The sequence below is a fragment of the Chaetura pelagica genome, unplaced genomic scaffold, assembly GCF_000747805.2.
Source record: "Chaetura pelagica isolate M959 unplaced genomic scaffold, ChaPel_1.0 scaffold3, whole genome shotgun sequence".
Taxonomy (NCBI): Eukaryota; Metazoa; Chordata; class Aves; order Apodiformes; family Apodidae; genus Chaetura; species Chaetura pelagica.
The window spans coordinates 7,165,567-7,182,911 of NW_009952974.1; the positions used below are offsets into that span (position 1 = coordinate 7,165,567).

The window sequence follows — 17,345 nt, forward strand, 5'->3', positions numbered from 1 at the left end:
AAGGTGCCAAGGCCTCGAGCAGGGTTTTGCCCCCGGGGTGGTTTCTGCATCCGTGCTCGATCGGTTCTGTTCACCCCACCTCCTGCCGTGGGGCGGCTTGTTTAACCCTTTCTGCTCGTTGAGCTGTTTTTTTTTTTCCGGAGGGTGCTGATTTTTGGCTGCTCAGTTTGGGCACCAGCGTATCCCCCTCCCGCCCCCCCGTCCTGTTTTCCCGTCCCTCGGGCAGGGCAGGAGCACCAGGAGCTGGGAGTGTGAGTGGCAGAGCCCAGCTGTGGATGGGAATGAAAAACATCCTGTTTGTTTGGATAAACAGTGAGTCAGTTTTATTGGCACAAACGCTCTCAGCTAGCAGTTTTCCCATCAGAAAAGGTCAAAACTGGCCAGGGAACTAGTTAAACTTTGGTTGCAGATGATATAGGATGGACTCCTAAGTCAGAGAAGGGGAAGGTATGTGACCAAACAGCCTTTGAAGTCACTCTGAAGAGGCTGCTTACCTTCTGCTCCCTCATCCACATGATTATCAGAGGCATACATAGTAGCCAGGTACTTGAATGGTTTTGGAATCCTCTACCAGCTGGAAGGGTCTGAAAGCAGAGCTTTGAAGTTCGTGTGGGAGTGAGGGGCATGCAGTGAGGTGGCAGGAGTGGTGTATGATGATGGCTAAGGGACTGTGCATAAAAAGGTTCAGAAGAACAAAGAGTGCCCAGAATATTGGACAGCAGGTAGATTTAAATATCGCAGAGGAGAAGGAATTCTTTACAGTCCCTTGGAGGATTCAGCCAGCATCTTTCAGCTGCAGTCCCTACATGAGGTGGAATAGGAGGAAATTCTTCTCGATCTGGCATACTAATATACAGAATTGTTGTCCCACGAGAAGGAAAAAAAAATGTTGTTTAGATCCTATAAGCCCATGGAAAGCATGTGGCTTTTGTTCTGTGCTGCCTTCAGTGAGACAGGTCTCACTTCCCAATTCTCTGCCCCTGACTGTGGCTTGATGGGGAGCAGAGCACACCCCTGGTGCTCTCAGACTCCAGCCACTGTTCAGTGCATCTAAGATTGGATATTGGCCACTTGTTGCTGAAGAGGAGCAAGGTAAAATAATGGAGCTGCTCTTTCTTTCTGGAAAGGAGTTTTCATTAAAGGAGTGAGGGTGAAGGCATTTCCCTGGTATTTGTTTCTGGGGTGACTTAAGAACAGCTCCACTGATCTGGAGGGAAGTGCTTGCTTGGAGGAAAGGAGGAATGCAGGCAGCCTCTGCTGGCACAAGTGCCACCCTGGGACCTTGGCTGTTCAGTCTATATGGAACGGGGAGAGAAACTCCGTGATGTTTGGATTGCACGTCTGTCTGTGTGAATAGTATTGTGTGAGCTGGCATTTGGCTCAAGCTGAGGTGTTGATGAGGGACCAGAAGGGTTTTATGATAGAGTCAAGTGAGCAACTAAACTGGTTTAACAGTTTCATTGATTAAATGGGAAGAGGTTTGCGATAAAAAAATGGACATCTGGAAGCAAATGTAGGACGTGTTTTGGTGCTATCCACAGTAACTGAAACTGAACCTTGTGATGACAAAAAGGACATAAGTTTTCAGTAAACAGGCTGATTCCTAACCGGTCTTTTGATACAGCAGTCTGTATTTACATTATCCAGAACCCTCGCCTTGAGGATTTGGAGGGACTTGCACAGGGGAGCATTAGCCTTGTTTTACAACCAAAGGAGGAGTTCAGGAGAAGGGGAGGAGAGCCCTGGGACATGGCATGTAGTCAGCTGTCTGGTGGTAGGCAAAGGTGCCATTTGAGAACCTGCAGTGGTGGGGGTGGATGTCTGTGGAGTACAATGTCTGCTGCACAGCCAGTAGCAGTTGGATGTTTCTGCTTTGCTGTGCACTAGCTGTATGTGTTTGCTCATCAAGAGCAGTAACTTGCTGCCTTTTTCCTGCCTAACAGTTTCTAATTTGATTTCTAGGTTGTTTTCCTCCACCTCCCTGAGACCCCTCTTTCTCCTCAGCATGTCCCTTCTTGGGATCCTCTTACTGGAGAGGTGGAAGCCCAGGTTCCTGTTTGACTTCTCAGGTATGTGATGAGTAGCAGTGTAGCTAGTGACACAGTTCTGGTGTTACCAACTGCTGGGCTGTGGCCACAGTCCATCCTTTCCTGGCTCCATCATAGGTCGTGCGTGGTGAATTCACCCTGGCTGGGCTCCAGGTGCCCACCAAGCAGCTCTGTCACTCACCTCCTCAGCTGGACAGGGGAGAGAAAATACAATAAAATGCTCATTGAATGAGATAAGGACAGAGAGAGGTCACTGAGCAGTTACCGTCACAGGCAAAACAGACTTGACTTGCGGATATTACTTTAATTTATTACCAGTCAAAGTGAGTATAGCATAAAGAGAAATTAAATCTCAAAACACCTTCCCCCCACCCCTCCCTTCTTCCTGGGCTTAACTTCACTCCTGGTTTCTCTGCTTCCACCCCCAGAGCGGTGCAGAGGGACCCAGAATAGGGGTTGCCAGTTCATGACGTTGTCTCTGCTGCTCCTTCCTCCTCAGGCACAGGACTCCTCACACTCTTCCCCTGCTCCATTGTGAGGTCTTTCCCATGGAGAGTTCTCCACAAACTTCTTCAACATGACTCCTTCCCAAGGGCTGCAGTTCTTCACAAAAGTTCTCCAGCATCAGCTCCCCATGGGGTCACAGTCTCCTTTGAGCATCTGCCTACTCTGGCATGGGCTCCTCCACAGGCTGCAGGTGGATATCCGCTCCACTGTGCACCTCTGTGGGCTGCAGAGGAGCAGCCTGCCTCACCATGGTCTTCACCACAGGCTTCTGGGGAATTTCTGCTCTGGTGCCTGGAGCACCTCCTCTCTCTCCTTCACTGATCTTGGTGCCTGCATAGCTGTTTCTCTCACATATTCTCACTCCTCTCTCTGGCTGCCTTTTTTTCCCTCCTGTCTTAAATAGGTTGTCACAGAGGTGCTACCACTTTTGCTGGTAAGCTTGGTCTTGGCCAGTAGTGGTTCCTTCTCGGAGTCATTTGACATTGAATCAGTTTGACATAGGAGAAGCTTCTAGCGGCTTCTCACAGAAGCCACCCCTGTAGCCTCCTGCCACCAAAACCTTGCCATGCAAACTCAACACGTGGTATAATGCTGTAAGCCCTATTCTTACTGTAGCTGCAAGCTTTGGTACTGATGCTTCCTCTTGCCTGTTTGTGTCAGAGTGTTACCATGCATATCCTGTGCATCTTCATACTTCGGGCATGAGGAAGGTTGTTCGCAGTGCTAGGAGTAATTGATTTTGAGAGTGACTAAGAATGCCCAGCTAACTTGTCAGTGAAGCTGGTGACAGGGATGATGCAGTGTTTCTGCTATGTCCTTTCCCTCCTGCAAATGTCATGGCAAAAAGATTGTTCCAGATCTGAGCATATCTGGCCAGCTCAGCTGAGGGAAGGAAAGGGGAGGTTGAAGCGTATTGATTTTAGTTAAGTGCATTGTGGGCTTATGCCCTGGAAGAGGCAGAGCAGATGAAAGCCACTCATGGCAGGTAGCAGGGTGGATGGTGAGGTCTGATGGCAGGGACAGTTAGTGAATTGTGCCTCTGCTGAGCAGCACCTAGTCTCCAGCTAATCAGTGAGTCTGATCACTTGGCTTATCTTTCCCATTTATTGAAGGGTCTTTGCCAACATTGGACACAAAGGCAACAAGAGGAATAGCCTCATAACTGTGACAGGCATGGATTAGAGGCTGTCTGCTTTGAGTGCCTCCTTCATTGGAATTTATTAAGTGACTGAACCCAGACCTGCCTACTGCATCTAGTGCTGCTGTTCAAAGGCAGTTTGGGCCCCTCCATTCCTGCCCCCCTACTCTAGGGAGAACTTCTGAATGAAAGCCTCTCTATATGTGTGTTTGTAAGGTGCCCTTTATTTGACCTAAAAGGGTTGTGACTTAAAGGGTGCTTTCACAGAAGTCCTGATAAGATTAGATACATTTCAGCTGTAGTCTTGAAACTGTTTGCTTTGTGGGGTTCAGGTAACTAGGCAGCCAAACATGACTGGCCAATTTAATTTCCTGCTTATTCACATTCGTTTTTTAAAGGAATAGTTTAAAGCCAACCCAAAACATCTCACTTGAAACATGTCCAGAAATGCAAAAGCCTAGTGTCCAATACAGAATGGTGTCATTGAGGCAAGTGGGGGTAGAATTGCTCCAGCAGCTACCATGCCTGTAAAAGTTATGTTACTGCAGAAGAAATAGGAAATCCATACTGAAATCAAACTCTGTGATGCAAAGCAGTGAGGAATAAAAAAAGAAAAATAAAACTACACACTAGGGTTTAGGGTCATCCTGTGTCATAAGCTCTGCAAGGAGTTAGTTCACATCCTACTGAGCCACTCCTCACTGGTGTTCTTCCCCATATTTCACTCCTTGCTGCTTTTCTGCTGCTGACAGCAAAGAACAGGGACACCTTTCTGATATGACTGGTTAGGTCACAGCCCTGATTTCAGCATGGTCTACAGGACCATGTTTCCTCAGCCTCTGCAAGCAAGGAGTGGGGCTCTGCATTCCTGAGGGGCCTCCTGTTGAATTGGCACTGCTGAATACTTAGGGGTTCTTGTGTGGCTTTTGCTTCCCACTGAAGCAGAGCTGCAGCTTTGTGGCTTCCCTCCTCAGTGCTTCCTGTAAGCCTTTCCTGGAGCTTTTGGAAGTAGGTCAGTGCCACACCTTCAAGAGTCGGCACGTATATACACAAACCTCAGCTTCTGGCAGTTCTGTGTGTCTCGAGTGACTGCCTATAACATCACTGCTGAAGGAATGCTAAAACCTCAGCCTCTGCTCTGCAGTTACTCACACACTGTGATCCGGGATGTGCTAACAGCAGCAAGATGCACAACCTTTTTAGGTCCTGTCAGAAGGGACAGCATATTTTCAGCTTCCACTCAGGGTATTTTCTCCATACGTAACTACCTCTATGTGGGGTTCCACTTAAATGTTTAAGGACTGCAGAAGAACCTCCGCTTTCTCCTGAGATGGGTATCAAGTAGGGATGTTTTCTCTACTGGTATTTTGGAGCTATGTTTTGGTCAGTGTAGGAGAGTGTAAGAGCTCTAGCAAAGGCTGCATTACAATTGAATGCTAGTACTCCTTAAAAAGGGCCTCTGCTTTCTAGCTGAAGTTTACACCCAGATGAAGAATGCCTCTTGGGGAGGCGTTGAAAAACTGTAAGAGCCAAGGAATCCATCAGCAATAATTTGTCAGTACCAACGTGTAACCTAAACTCTTGTGCGCTGACTGGTCTCCCAGAAGAGTCTGGTGTGTGTCAAGTGGTTTCTGTTAACCCACAGTCCAGTGTGAAATTCCAACAGCAAGGTTTCAGTCAGTTATTGATGATCTGAGGACAGCTGTGGGTGTCGTGCTTGCTGGCTTTGTTCTACTGGTGCTAGACAATATTACAGAATCATTCTAGTTGGGAAATACCTTTAAGATCAAGTCCAAGCATTAAATTAACTCAATATTGCAGCACAGGTTGGAGTTAAGCCTTACCCAAGTGAACGTGTCCTGTCAGAAATGCTCTAGGTTTTTTGTGGCTGGGCTGTTCCTCCAACTGGTGCAAGACTCCAGTGCTTGGGAGTGGACAGCAGGCAGGGTCCTTTACTACAGGAAGCAAGATCATGTTGATCTTAAAGATAGCTTGTGTTTTGCCAGATAGTTGAAATCACGTGAACACTCTGCAGCCTTCTGAAATGTTCTGCAGCTGCCCAAAGTGTCTCTAAAACCTTCAGAAGCAGGTGAGAAGAATTGTTTCACTCCCTCTGCTGGCATAATTTGGATGGCTTGCAGCCAGTCAGAGAGGGGCAGGATTCCTGTGCCATCCTCCTGGCACGGCTGTCCAGCAGAGTAGGGAGAGCATCCCAGCATCTGTTTTGGTAGCTGGTACAGCCAGTGTAGCCAGCCATCACGGACAGGCCAGTGCCAAATGTCATTTATTTGGTGATTTAGTGCAGGTAATAGATGAGGCTTTGAGACAGAGCTGGATTTCTGCATGCTATGATGAAGCAGCTTTCGATTGCTGAGCACAGTAACAAAACACAGCGACAGCGGTTGCGTGAGAGAAGCAACCACCCCACAGGGGGTGGAGCTGCATCCCATAATACTCACTTGGCACCCCAAGTTCCTGCTGTGAGCAGAGCTTGCTGCCTGCCCCAGCCATCGTGCCAGCAGTTGTGGGCAGAGGAGCGGATGGGCAGCCCAGTCTGAGACCAGTTGACTCCCTCTTGTCAGACCCAATTACTGGGAAATCTGGGTCACGCTCTCAAAGAATCACCTCCTCCCCGGGCAGATGGCCTCCTGCTGCACTGCACTGTGCTGCTGCGGTGCCTGCAGCAGGAGGAGGAGCCTGCCATACTTGGCACAATGTCTCCTTGGGAGAATGGTGACACTGCTGCTACAAGGGGTTGCTCTCTTCTGTGGCTTGAGCCAGAGTCTGAAGTCTCCCTGGCTGTTGGCAGTGATGGGTGTTGCACCTCTTCCGTGCATTTCCCTGGAGGAGTTGTTGCTTTAGCTATTAAACTGTCTTTATCTCAACCCATGAGTTTTATCACTTTCACTCTTCTGATTCTGTCCTCCACCCCACCAGCGGAGGCAGTGAGAGAGAGGCTGTGTGGGGCTTAGTTGCAAGCTGGGGTTAAACTACAACCCTGTGCCTGCCAGCTTTGGGACATTAGGCTGACAGGTAGAAGAGGGCAGACCTCAAGGGGCATGATAAGGGCATGTTAAACACAGGAGTTTTATTAAGACTGTGTTGCTGCAAGAGCTTTGATTGAGGCTTGTACATCACCACACACGAGTCAGCTGGCCAAGACACCCAAATCTATGGGCAGCCAGGCTCATGAGTTCCAGTTGCTGTAGAAACATTTGGGTTTTTTTTCCTTTTATGACTCTAAAGGCAGAGCATAACCATCTATGACCTCTGCCTTTAAAACACTGCTCCTCCCTTCAGTACATGTCCCTATGTGATCATCACTGGGTTGGGTACAGAGAGGAATGGGAGAAGCTTTCCCTTGCTCTTATCCAGACTGCCAGACCTTGTGAGTGTAGTTATATCTGTGCCTAGTACAAAGCACGGTCAAGGGACATAAAAAAGCCCTACATTTAGATAATTATACACAAGACTGCAATTTGTTACTTAATTCTGTGGGAAAGGATAGAGGCAGCAGGGAGATCTCTGGCATTTGTACACAGCATCCTGCCAGGAACTGTGGGCTGGGCTGGTCAGTGGGAAATGCAGCTCAGACCTGCTAATGCCATGTTGAGCTCTGAGGTGGGAGCTGAAGCTTTGCCCAGCTCAGGGACCATGCTGGCAGCCCTCCCTGAATGACAAGGGCTGGGTAGCTGCCCTGGGGATGGCCCCACCCAGGCATGTGGGGTGCCATGGCAAGCTGGGCTATCCCCACAGCAGAGAGCAAAGTGTCATGCCACACGTTTGTCAACACAGGTTACAGGGTGTGCTGGAGCACCCTGAGACCAGTGCTCTGGCTGCTCTAGAGTTTCCAGGCATGCTTCACTGAAGCCTGCACAGCTCAGACTCCAGGCCAGTGATTCCTGCTTGCATGAGAGCACGAAGAAGGATCCAAGGGTGCATCCCTAACTAAGGATGATACATCACCAGATCTGTTCTGTTCAAGTGGTAAAAATGTCAGGTTTTATTTTTCACTTAGCTGACTAATCTGCTGTGTTCTCTCTACAGCACAGCCATCAGAGGAGCCAGGAGGGGAGAGGTAAGCTCACTGGTGTGTTTCTTGGGGAGACTGGGCAAGCCTTAATTCAGTGTGGTGATCTCACCTGCCCTTTTTGCTCTTGTCAATAGACTGCATGGCTCCTGCTGTCAAATACTGGTAGCAGTTTATCCTGCACTGGAAGCTGCTTATCAGCTCAGGAGCCATGGTTTGACACCCTGGGGAAAGCTAATGTTCTTTCAGTAGCCGTAAAGCTCAAGTTCTTTTGATGTTAGGAACTCTTGAGTTTCTTCCCTGGATCTATCGTGGACTTTTTTGAGAACCCTCCAGAGAGAAGGAAATCCACAAAACTGACTTTTGCAGGCCATACATGCTGTCTGTGGTGGTGTAGCTTGCATCCCGTGCTTGGCCATGGTTATAGGTCTGAGCACCACACTCTGGCTACCTTGGACTTGGTGCTAGAGGAGGCCACGTAACTAGTTCCACTTCCAGTGCTTCTGTCTGTGTGGCTTTGAGTAAACTGCTTTGCATCTTGGGCTTGTGGCATGGGGATGCTGTGATGTGGTGTCTGCTGCTGCTTGGCTCAGGTAGCTCTTGGCTCTCTTCCTGATTACAGGAAAAAGTATCTCCAAATCAAGCGTCTTCCATAGTTCAGTTGAAGATGCAGTCAGTATTCTCAAGCCTTTGGTAGGGATCTCTGCTTCCCAGTGCAGCTGTTCCCCCTCCAACAAAACAGACCATGTTCAAAGATTGTCTTCTTGCTCTTGTCTGTCTCTAGTGAGGGGGTGACTTCAGGGGCACAACCTCACCTGCTCAGTGTCCCTGAGCTGTGCCACTGTCTGGCAGAGAGCTGGGTCACCTTCAGGCTGTACCTGCAGGAACTGCTACAGTACAAGAGGCAAAATCCTGCCAAGGTAAGCTGGAGATACCTACTCTTCTGTGCAGGGGCTTTTCTTTCCATTACTAGAGGCCTAGGAGATGGAAGAATCTAAAATCAGTATTTTTACAATTGCTGTCCCTGTTTAACATTTACTGTTCATTCCTTTCAGACTATGCTATGGGAAGCTTAAATAATGAGTAATTTGCTTCCAGTATTTGTAAACTGGAGCTGAACTTAACCCCTTCTGTGAATGGCTAGCTATACTTAATTTTATTTCTTAGTGTGCAAAGAAAGTTCTTAGGTTGGGAGTGGGGAGCAGAAAGTAGAGCCTACAGTCTCTGCCCCCTATACAGGACAGGCTCCATTTTTAAGTTGGTCCTACCTGTTCTGCTAGCAAAGATTGTAGCTAGTGAAGTCCAAATGCAGCATTGTTTCTGAGTGCATGGAGACTTGTCATTAACCATGTTCTGATGGCTGTGATGTGTGTTGTTTAGAGAGGAGTCATAGACAGGAGTTGCCTTAGCATCACAAAAAATAGGGCAGATCAGCCACTGGGCTGATCAGGCTTGCTGTGATCTAGTGTGCCAAAAAGAGTGTGTTTCTGTTGCTGTTGTTTGCTCTTCTTCTGTTAAAATACTGTTTTGACTACAGGGAGTAGGAGACCAGGACCAAGATGCCTGTAAAGCTTGAAATCATTGGGAACAAAGCCCTTAGAGTGCCCTAGCTTATGTAGACTGAAACTCTTACTGGATTTAGTCACGTCTGAACCCATGCCCTGTCTTGCAGGGTGTCTGTTCTCACTTCTGCCCCTCCCAGGGTGAATGCAGGACAAGCCATCAGGGCTGCACAAGTAGACTTCAGAGTTTTTCCAGCAGAGGAAGGTCCTGGTCTGGTGGGAGTGTGGGTTGTGCTAATGCTTCTGCCAGCTGGTTTATGGTCTAGCAGTGGTACAGCATCTGGTGACTGTGACAGCTTCCTGTCTGTCAGGACAGTATGGGCTTCTCCTAAAGTGCTGAGTTCCTCAGGGGAAGATGTACTCCAAAGTGGCAGTTTGCAATATCCCATCCTAGCCTCCAGGAGCATAATTTACTTCATAAAGAGCTGTCCAGTAAAGTTTTGGTACATTTTACTGGGGTCTTGGGTTACCTCGGTCTTCCTGCGCTTGAACCTCTAATGCTTACAGCTTAACCCAACAAAGCTGTCTGTGATTGTCAGCATCTGAATGTCCTCAGTGCAGAGCTGGTGTACTGACTGTGTTAGGAGCATCCCTCATTTTGCTCTAACTGGGTTTCCTGCACTGGTTGCATAGATGTATCTCTGCCTCTTGTCACTTCTATTTGTTCCTCTCTCTTCCTTCAGTTCTGCATGAGTGTCTGTTCAGGCTGCCTGATTCTGGCTGTAGTTGGACACTATGTTCCAGGCATAATGATCTCCTACATCATTTGTGAGTATAAGCAGCTCCCTTGTCTGACTTAAGCTGAAAGATGACCTAACTATGCTGTTGATACGCTGGTAGAAGCATATTTGTGGTATTCTTGAGGGGATCTGTGCTAGATTATTAATCAATAAAGGCAATGTTCTCCAGGAAGTCTCTTGCTGGAAGTGCGTGCGTGCAGTGCAGCTGCAAAGGCAGGAGAGGGAGCCGTCGCTGAAACGCTGCTTTCCTCTTCCACCCACGGCTGGGGCTGTGCTGGTGAGGCTCCAGGGAAGCAGAGAGCTGCAGTCTTTCAGTTCCTAGAGGGGCCAAATCCATACCGACAGTGTTGTTAAAGATGCTGCATGTTTAGTAAATAAGACCTTTTTCACTGCATCGTGAGTCCCTGCTAACTCTGAAGATTGTTCAGGTGGTCTGCTGCTAACTGCATCTGCATATGAGCTCTGTTCTCCTACCCCTATGAAGGTTTTGGTGATCTTTAGTTTTAATAACCTCATTGCAGGGCCTCTATTGCATGTTGGGGCTGGGATGCAGTGGCTGAAGAAGAGGGCTTATGCTTCATCTTAACATAAATCTGTGTCCTAACAGAGATCTGTTAGGAAAACCTGGATAATCAAGCAGCTTTGGAATGAGTAAGAATAGCCATGGATGAGGATTTTAGACTTGGATGGGAAAGCAAATGCCATTCAGCTGCTATTCCCGTGATGTGGAGTTCCTCCCTGGTGCCAGGTGAAGGGCTGGGTTGTTCTTGATCTGTCTCTCACCCTCCCCACATCCTGTGTCTGCAGTGCTCAGCATTCTGCTCTGGCCTCTGGTGGTCTACCACGAGCTGATCCAGAGGATGTACACACGTTTGGAGCCTGTCCTGATGAAACTGGACTACAGTATGAAGGCAGAGACACTGCACCACAAGCATGAGAAGAAGAGTAAGGACCCATCTGTCTACTTTTTCTGGTGCCCTACTGTCAGGGTGGAGCTCTAGCAAAGGGACAGTGAGAGAGCAGGTCTGCCACACTTGCAGCCGAGCAGGAGAAAATGGACAGAAGCTTGAGGGTTATGGAGAGAGCAATTGGGCAGGTGATCCTGGGAACAGGAAGTTATTGCAGTTGTCTCTGGGAACCTTAGGCTCCTAGGAAACCAGTGCAGTTTCATGGGATAGTAGAAGTAGTGATGTATAAAGACATACAATTCCTTCAGTCTCATATCAAGCCTTCTCTTTCTCGTAGAGCGACAAGGGAAGAGTGAGCCTGCAGCAGGTGATGAGCCAACAGCAGAGACGGAGAGTGAGAGTGAGGCAGAGCTCTCAGGCTTCTCCCCAGTGGTAAGAGCACAAAGAGCTATGAAGGAACCATTCCTGGTCTGGAGCAGCTTGAGAGCCAAGGGGTGCTCTAGTACAGCTGCATTGAAAACAAACAGCAGAGCAACAAGCCACTTCTCTGCAGAATCCTAAGAGAAGAAGGGTATTAGTTTGATGAAGGCTCGTCTCCAGTCCGGGTATTTAGAATTTAGTGCCACAGGACTGGTGATGTAGTAGCAGGATGGGGAAGCCACACTCCAGCCTCTTGCTGACCTGCAAAATTGCTCTCATGGTTACATTTCATGCTCAGAGAATGTGTGTGTCTCCTGAAGAAATCAGCTCTCCTGGCATAGCGGGCAGAGGCTCCTCAGCACTGGAAAAAGGAGATGAGCAGCTCTAGTGTCTATTTGTGTGCCACAGAAATAGACCACGTGTCTTCCTTTAGAGGAGCTCTGGGCATGTAGCTGGGCTGTGAGGTAGGAAGCTGTAGCTTCCAAAGGCATGCAGGTGCTTGAACTGCTGCTGCTTGTAGAAGGCTTCATTGAGCCCTGTGTGAATGCAAAAAAGGGAAGGGGTGTTCTGCTCCTTCCCAGGAGCAGGAAGAAGGATCAAAGCCTTCTAAGACTCCTACAGGCTCATCCTACCTTGTACTGACTTGTACTTGGGTTCTTCACCAAGAGCAAAGCTTCAGGCAGTGAGTTACTACAGGAAAGCCAGTGAGCTGAGATTGTCCTTCCCTGGCAGCGCAATAAGCACCTTGCCCATCCCTTTCCTGCTTTCATACTGTCCTTGTGCAGTCTCTCCAGCAAAAGACTTGTGCCTGGAAGCTCTGGTTTGTGCAGAGGTGCCCATAGGCAGTACTGGGAGTCAGACACCCAGGAGTTTTCCCTCTGCCTTCATCCCATGCAGGTGGATGTGAAAAAGACTGCCCTGGCTCTGTCAATCACTGATTCTGAGCTCTCTGATGAGGAGGCTTCCATCCTGGAGAGTGGGGGCTTCTCTGTCTCACGGGCTACCACCCCACAGCTGACAGATGTTTCTGAAGGTACGTGATGGGACACTTTGCTGCTTCCTGACCCTGAGGTTTTATCCCAGAAAAATTGTCCCTCCAAACACAGGAAGGGAACCTAGCTCTTTGCAGGGGGAAGAGCATTAAAAGGAAGAAACAGTAATAGCAGTACAGCATGCCCTGGCATCATGACTGATTATGACTTGGTCCTTAGTGGACATCTGCCCCACAAGATAATGCTCCTTTGTTATTCCAGTAAGGAAACAAGGCCATACACAAAGTCCTTCAGAAGCAATTGCGTAGTATAGTCACATGCCTGTGGGTGATGCTGGGTGAAACAGGTCAAACACCCCATCCTGTCCAACTTAGAAGCTCAGAGAAAGACTGGTTAGTGGTGGGGAACATGAAGGTAACCACTCAGATATGGTCACTTTTGTGTCTGGGGAAAAAACAGGCAGGTGACATGCTGTAAGCACAATTTAGTGGAGGACTCTAGAGACAGAGAGTGTGAACTGGAGAAGGAAGTTCTCTCTGAGCACAGAGCACACAGAACAGGATGAGAAAAGGGGTGATCCATGTGAATCGTGCCACTGCGAGAAGGGAATATTGCAGACATCTTCCTGCTGTGCTCCCAGAGCTGGGAGGGTGTCCAAAAGTGAGTCCTGGTGTGTCAGCTGGTGGGAGGTGGGTGGGAGGTCTCAGTGCCCTGGGTCGATGTGAACAGACCTGCACCTTAATGCCGATGCCTTTCAGACCTGGACCAGCAAAGCCTGCACAGTGAGCCAGAGGAGTCGTTTTCCAAGGACCTGGCAGAGTTTCCCTCCGTGGAAGAGTATCATTCCAGAGACCTGGGACCACAGAGCGATGAAGATGCGTTTGGTGTGCCTCTGGGTCCTGAGGTTGCCCACGCTGCCCGTGAGCTGGACTCAGCAGAGAAGGAGGCTGCGGACTCTGACATCTCCATCCTTCGCCTGGCATCTCCTCTCCATTTTGTAAATACGCACTTCAACGGGAGCGGGCAGGGGGCGGGAGACAACGCAGAGCCCAAGACTGTCCCTGCCCCAGGCCTGGGCATCTGCATTGACACGCTGAGCGAGGAGATCGTCACCACGGCCATCACCACGGCGGTGCAGAACACCCTCTCTGCCCTGCTGCGGTCCTCGGAGGCCAGCGAGGGGCCCTCCCTCTCCGAGTTTCTCCCCACTGAGCCTGAAGAGAAACTGAGCTTCCAAGCACAGCTGTCAGAGAGCGAAGTGGTGGAGACAGAGACAGCAGCTTCACCAGAGGATGAGGAGGAAGCAGATGACTTTGAGCTACTGGATCAGGGAGAGCTGGAGCAAATGGATGTAGAGCTGGGGCTGGGAGAGGAGCAGGAGGCACAAGAGTCTCCTGCTGCTCTGGCTTCCCCCTCTCCCATGCTTGCTGAGCTGCCAAAGCAAGGAGATGAGGAGGAGGCAGTGATGACAGCAGCGTCTATGTCTTAGGTCTTCTCCATGCTCCCCCTTTTCCTCTGTCGTCACTGGAAAGAAGGAAGAACTCATATGGTGAATGTGCAGTGGGTTTTTAGATGTTTGTGTTGACTGGGATGGAAATGCCTCAGTGTTAATGTGCTGTGTCTGGAAAAACAAATCCTTTCCATCCTTCTAGAGCCGGGCCTTGGCTGGCTGAGCAGGAGATACCCCTGCCCTGTAGCTGGGGAGGAGCTGGCTTCTAGAAGCCTTATGCCACAATCCAAACACCAACCCCAGCAAACGCTTCCTAGTAATGGTGCAGTATTTTGGTCTGTCTTCTGTTTGTCTTTCGTTTTGCACGCAGAGTACTGAGCTAGCTGTAGCTGCTGCTAATACCCACACCCTTGGTAGGACATATGCAATCTTATTTTCTTGGGTTTTTAAATGGCTAAAAGTGTAAATAATTTTAACTTTCATTGGTTTTGTCTGGGGGGAGGGATGGGGTGCACAGTCAAATGTGGCTCTCAGGGGCTAGGGGAGGGAAGGGGGTCTTTGGAGGGGAGGGTAGCAGCAAGGGGACAAAAGCAGATGGGCACTGTGCAGTAAAGAGACCCCCTATGCCACCTGTTTCCATCTTTCACGTCACTGTGGGATCAGGGTGTTGGGCAATACCTGGTTTTTTTGCCTGTCTGATTTGAGTTCTGCTACTGGATGGCTGTGGAGTTTTTTGCAGTTAATGAAATTTGCTCCTGGCCCTGTTCAGTACTCCAGTTTCTTTCTGCCGTGGCCTCTCCCGGGCACCTCTCACCGTCTGCAGAGCTGATCCTGCTGGCACCCCTTCCGTGCTCAGCCGGGCGTCGTAGCTTGGCACCTGAAGACTTTAAAGTGGCTTGAAGAGAGCCAGGAGCTCTGTTACACAGCAGAGTATGGTGTTTTGTGTCTGTTTTGCGGTTGGAGAGGGAGTGAGGGTTGGACACAGGGGAGGGCAGGGGAAGAGATGGATGGAGGGAAATTCCAAGTTCAAGCTGTCCCAGTTGGGCAGCCCCCTTCTTCCTGAGCTCAGTCACTGAGGGAAGCTGTTCCGGTGCCAGCATGACCCACAGCAGAGTGGCAAATCTCAGCATACAGGTTCTCCTCAGGCAAGGAATGCCAGGGCAGTGGAGAGACCTGCCTGGAGCCACCAGCTCCTGTGGAAAACTCTGCTGAGGCCTAGGACTTGCCAGAGCAGCTGCAACGATCCCCACAGCTGAAAAAAAGCAGCCTGGGGAGCACGAGCAACCAAGAGCGCTGAGAACAGAGTGGGCAAACAGAGCATGTCACTTCAGCCAGGCCATGACATGGTGGTTTGTGTGGAAGGCACACAGGAAGGGCACTGAAGCTGTGCTGGTTCAACCAGGTAGCAGTGGTATCCACCCTGCAAAAAGCCATGGCCTTGCTAACCTCTGCACCTGGCAGGACTGATGCAGCTTCCCAGACAGAGCTCTGATGGGAATATGCTGCTGTCCAGGTGTCCAGCTGCAGGTGTGTCCTGCTCCTACACCAGTGCAGGATGGCAACAGCGAGCACCCCTCTGGAAGGTGCACCCAGGCAGAGGAACTCCTCTGCTGAGTGACCAAGCTCTGGAAAGAGGTGAGTAGCTTGAGGAGTATCAGGGAGTGCAAGAGAGAGAGACTATTGAAATCACACCCTGCCTTCCCTTGTGGTAGGAAGGGTGATATGACAGGTGGAGGCTGCCTTGGGCATAGCAATTTGAGTTTGCAGTTCTTGTAAGGAGCGCAGATCAGCAGAACTGGCACCTTGAACTTCTGCAGGGCAGAGTTGGGCTGTTTGGGACACTGGTTGACAGAGACCCCTGGGAGGCAGTCCTGAAGGGCAAAAGAGTCCAGGAAGCCTGGCTGCTTGTTTAAAAGGAAATCTTAAAGTTGAAGGAGACAGATGTCCCCATGTGCCAAAAGACGGTTCAGCCAAGCCAGCCTTCTTTGCTGATTTGGGATAAAAAGGAGAGTTTATAGCCTTCGGAAGAAGGGACAGCCACTCAGGGGAACTACAAATATGTCATTAGGCTATGTAAGGAGAAAACTAGAAGAGCCAAAACCCAACTAGAACTTGTCCTGGCTTGTATCAGCAATAGTGTGGCCAGCAGGATGGGGGACAGCCCCCCTGCCCTTGGCACTGCTGAGGCTGCACCTCGAATCTTGCATTCAGTTCTGGGCCCCTCAGCACAAGAAGGACATTGGAGCGTGTCCAGAGAAGGGCAACAAAGCTGATGAAAGGTCTGGAGCACAAGTCTTATGAGGAGCAGCTGAGGGAACCAGGGTTGCTTATCCTGAAGAAAAGGAGGCTGAGGGGAGACCTCACTGCTCTTTGCAGCTACTGGAAAGGAGGTTATAGTGAGGTGGGTGTTGGTCTCTTCCCCCCAGTAACAAACAACAGGACAGGAGGAAATGGGCTCAAGTTGCACCATGGGAGGTTTACATTGGATATTAGAAGAAACATCTTCACTGAAAGGGTTATTAAATACTAGAATGGGCTGCCCAGGGTGGTGATGGAATCACCATCTCTAGAGGTGTAGATGTATAAAGATGTATAGATGTGGTGCTCAGGAATATGGTTTAGCACTGGATTTGGTAGAGTTAGGTTAGTGGTTGGACTGGATCTTAACGGTCTTTTCCAACCAGAACAATTCTGATTCTGTGACTTCCAGGGAGGGGGCGTCCACAGGTCCTCTGGGCAACCTGTGCCAGTGTCTCACCACTTGCAGTGAAGAATTTCTTCCTAATATCTAAATTTACCCTCTCAGTTTGAAACTGTTTTACATGCCCTTGTGAAAAGTCCCTCTCCAGCTTTGCTGTTAAGGTCTCCTCGGAGCTTTTAAGAGGATTAAAAAACAAAGTGATGTTCCAAAGTCATCAAAGGCCACTGGCATAACCAGGTACTGGGAGTGGACTAGAGGATAATCCCAGTAAAGAAAAGCCAGGGGAATTATTTGTACTGCTGTTCCTCCCGAGAGCCCTCATTTTCTCAGCAAGACATAGGCTGTAAATTTCTTACCTGTGCCCAAGCCCAGTTACTCACCAGCTGCTCTTTGACCCTTCTGAGACTGCCTTTGTGCAGTGTATGGAAGAGTTCATTCCCATGGCTTGAGGCTGTTTGATCCAGGCCAGAGACAGGGCAACGTAGTGCTGGAAGGAGGAACTAATTAATTTACCTTATTTAACGTGGGCCTTAGGGACAAGGAACACCACTGAGTCTAAGTTATATAAAATACCCAGTGTTTACCATCTTTAAGATAGGCAAAGGGATGTTTGTTAAGCAGCTCAATAATAATTAGCCATTTGATTTTGAATAAGCAGAACTTTCAGACGGGCAGGGCAAGTGGTGCAGCTGGGCTTTATTTCCCCAAAACCTACCCTAAGGGACGAAGCAATGGCCGGGCCTGCCCTCGCATGGCATGGCTGATTGTCGCAGTGCTGGAGAAACTGCGTGAGCTCAGAGAAGCCACCAGCCCGCACTCGCCGCTTACCGCCGGGCCTGTTGCGGGCGG

At 49.5% G+C, this 17,345-nt stretch overlaps 2 protein-coding genes across 2 annotated transcripts in view; one reads left to right on the top strand and one right to left on the bottom strand.

Moving 5' to 3' along the window:
* CNPPD1 (cyclin Pas1/PHO80 domain containing 1) overlaps window positions 1-515 on the bottom strand; it is a 6,704-nt gene extending 6,189 nt beyond the window's left edge. The window contains exon 1 of the mRNA XM_009996266.1: window positions 495-515. Coding sequence (XP_009994568.1) covers window positions 495-515 — 21 coding nt within the window. The remainder of the gene's footprint in view (window positions 1-494) is intronic.
* Window positions 516-1,968: 1,453 nt separating this feature from the next.
* Window positions 1,969-14,263, top strand: FAM134A (family with sequence similarity 134, member A). Its single transcript, XM_009996072.1, has 8 exons — window positions 1,969-2,069; window positions 7,741-7,771; window positions 8,508-8,643; window positions 9,969-10,053; window positions 10,833-10,970; window positions 11,271-11,365; window positions 12,251-12,386; window positions 13,104-14,263. Exons 1-8 carry the CDS (start codon window positions 2,006-2,008, stop codon window positions 13,832-13,834), a joined length of 1,416 nt encoding a protein of 471 aa, XP_009994374.1. The 5' UTR covers window positions 1,969-2,005; the 3' UTR covers window positions 13,835-14,263.
* Window positions 14,264-17,345: the final 3,082 nt, after the last annotated feature.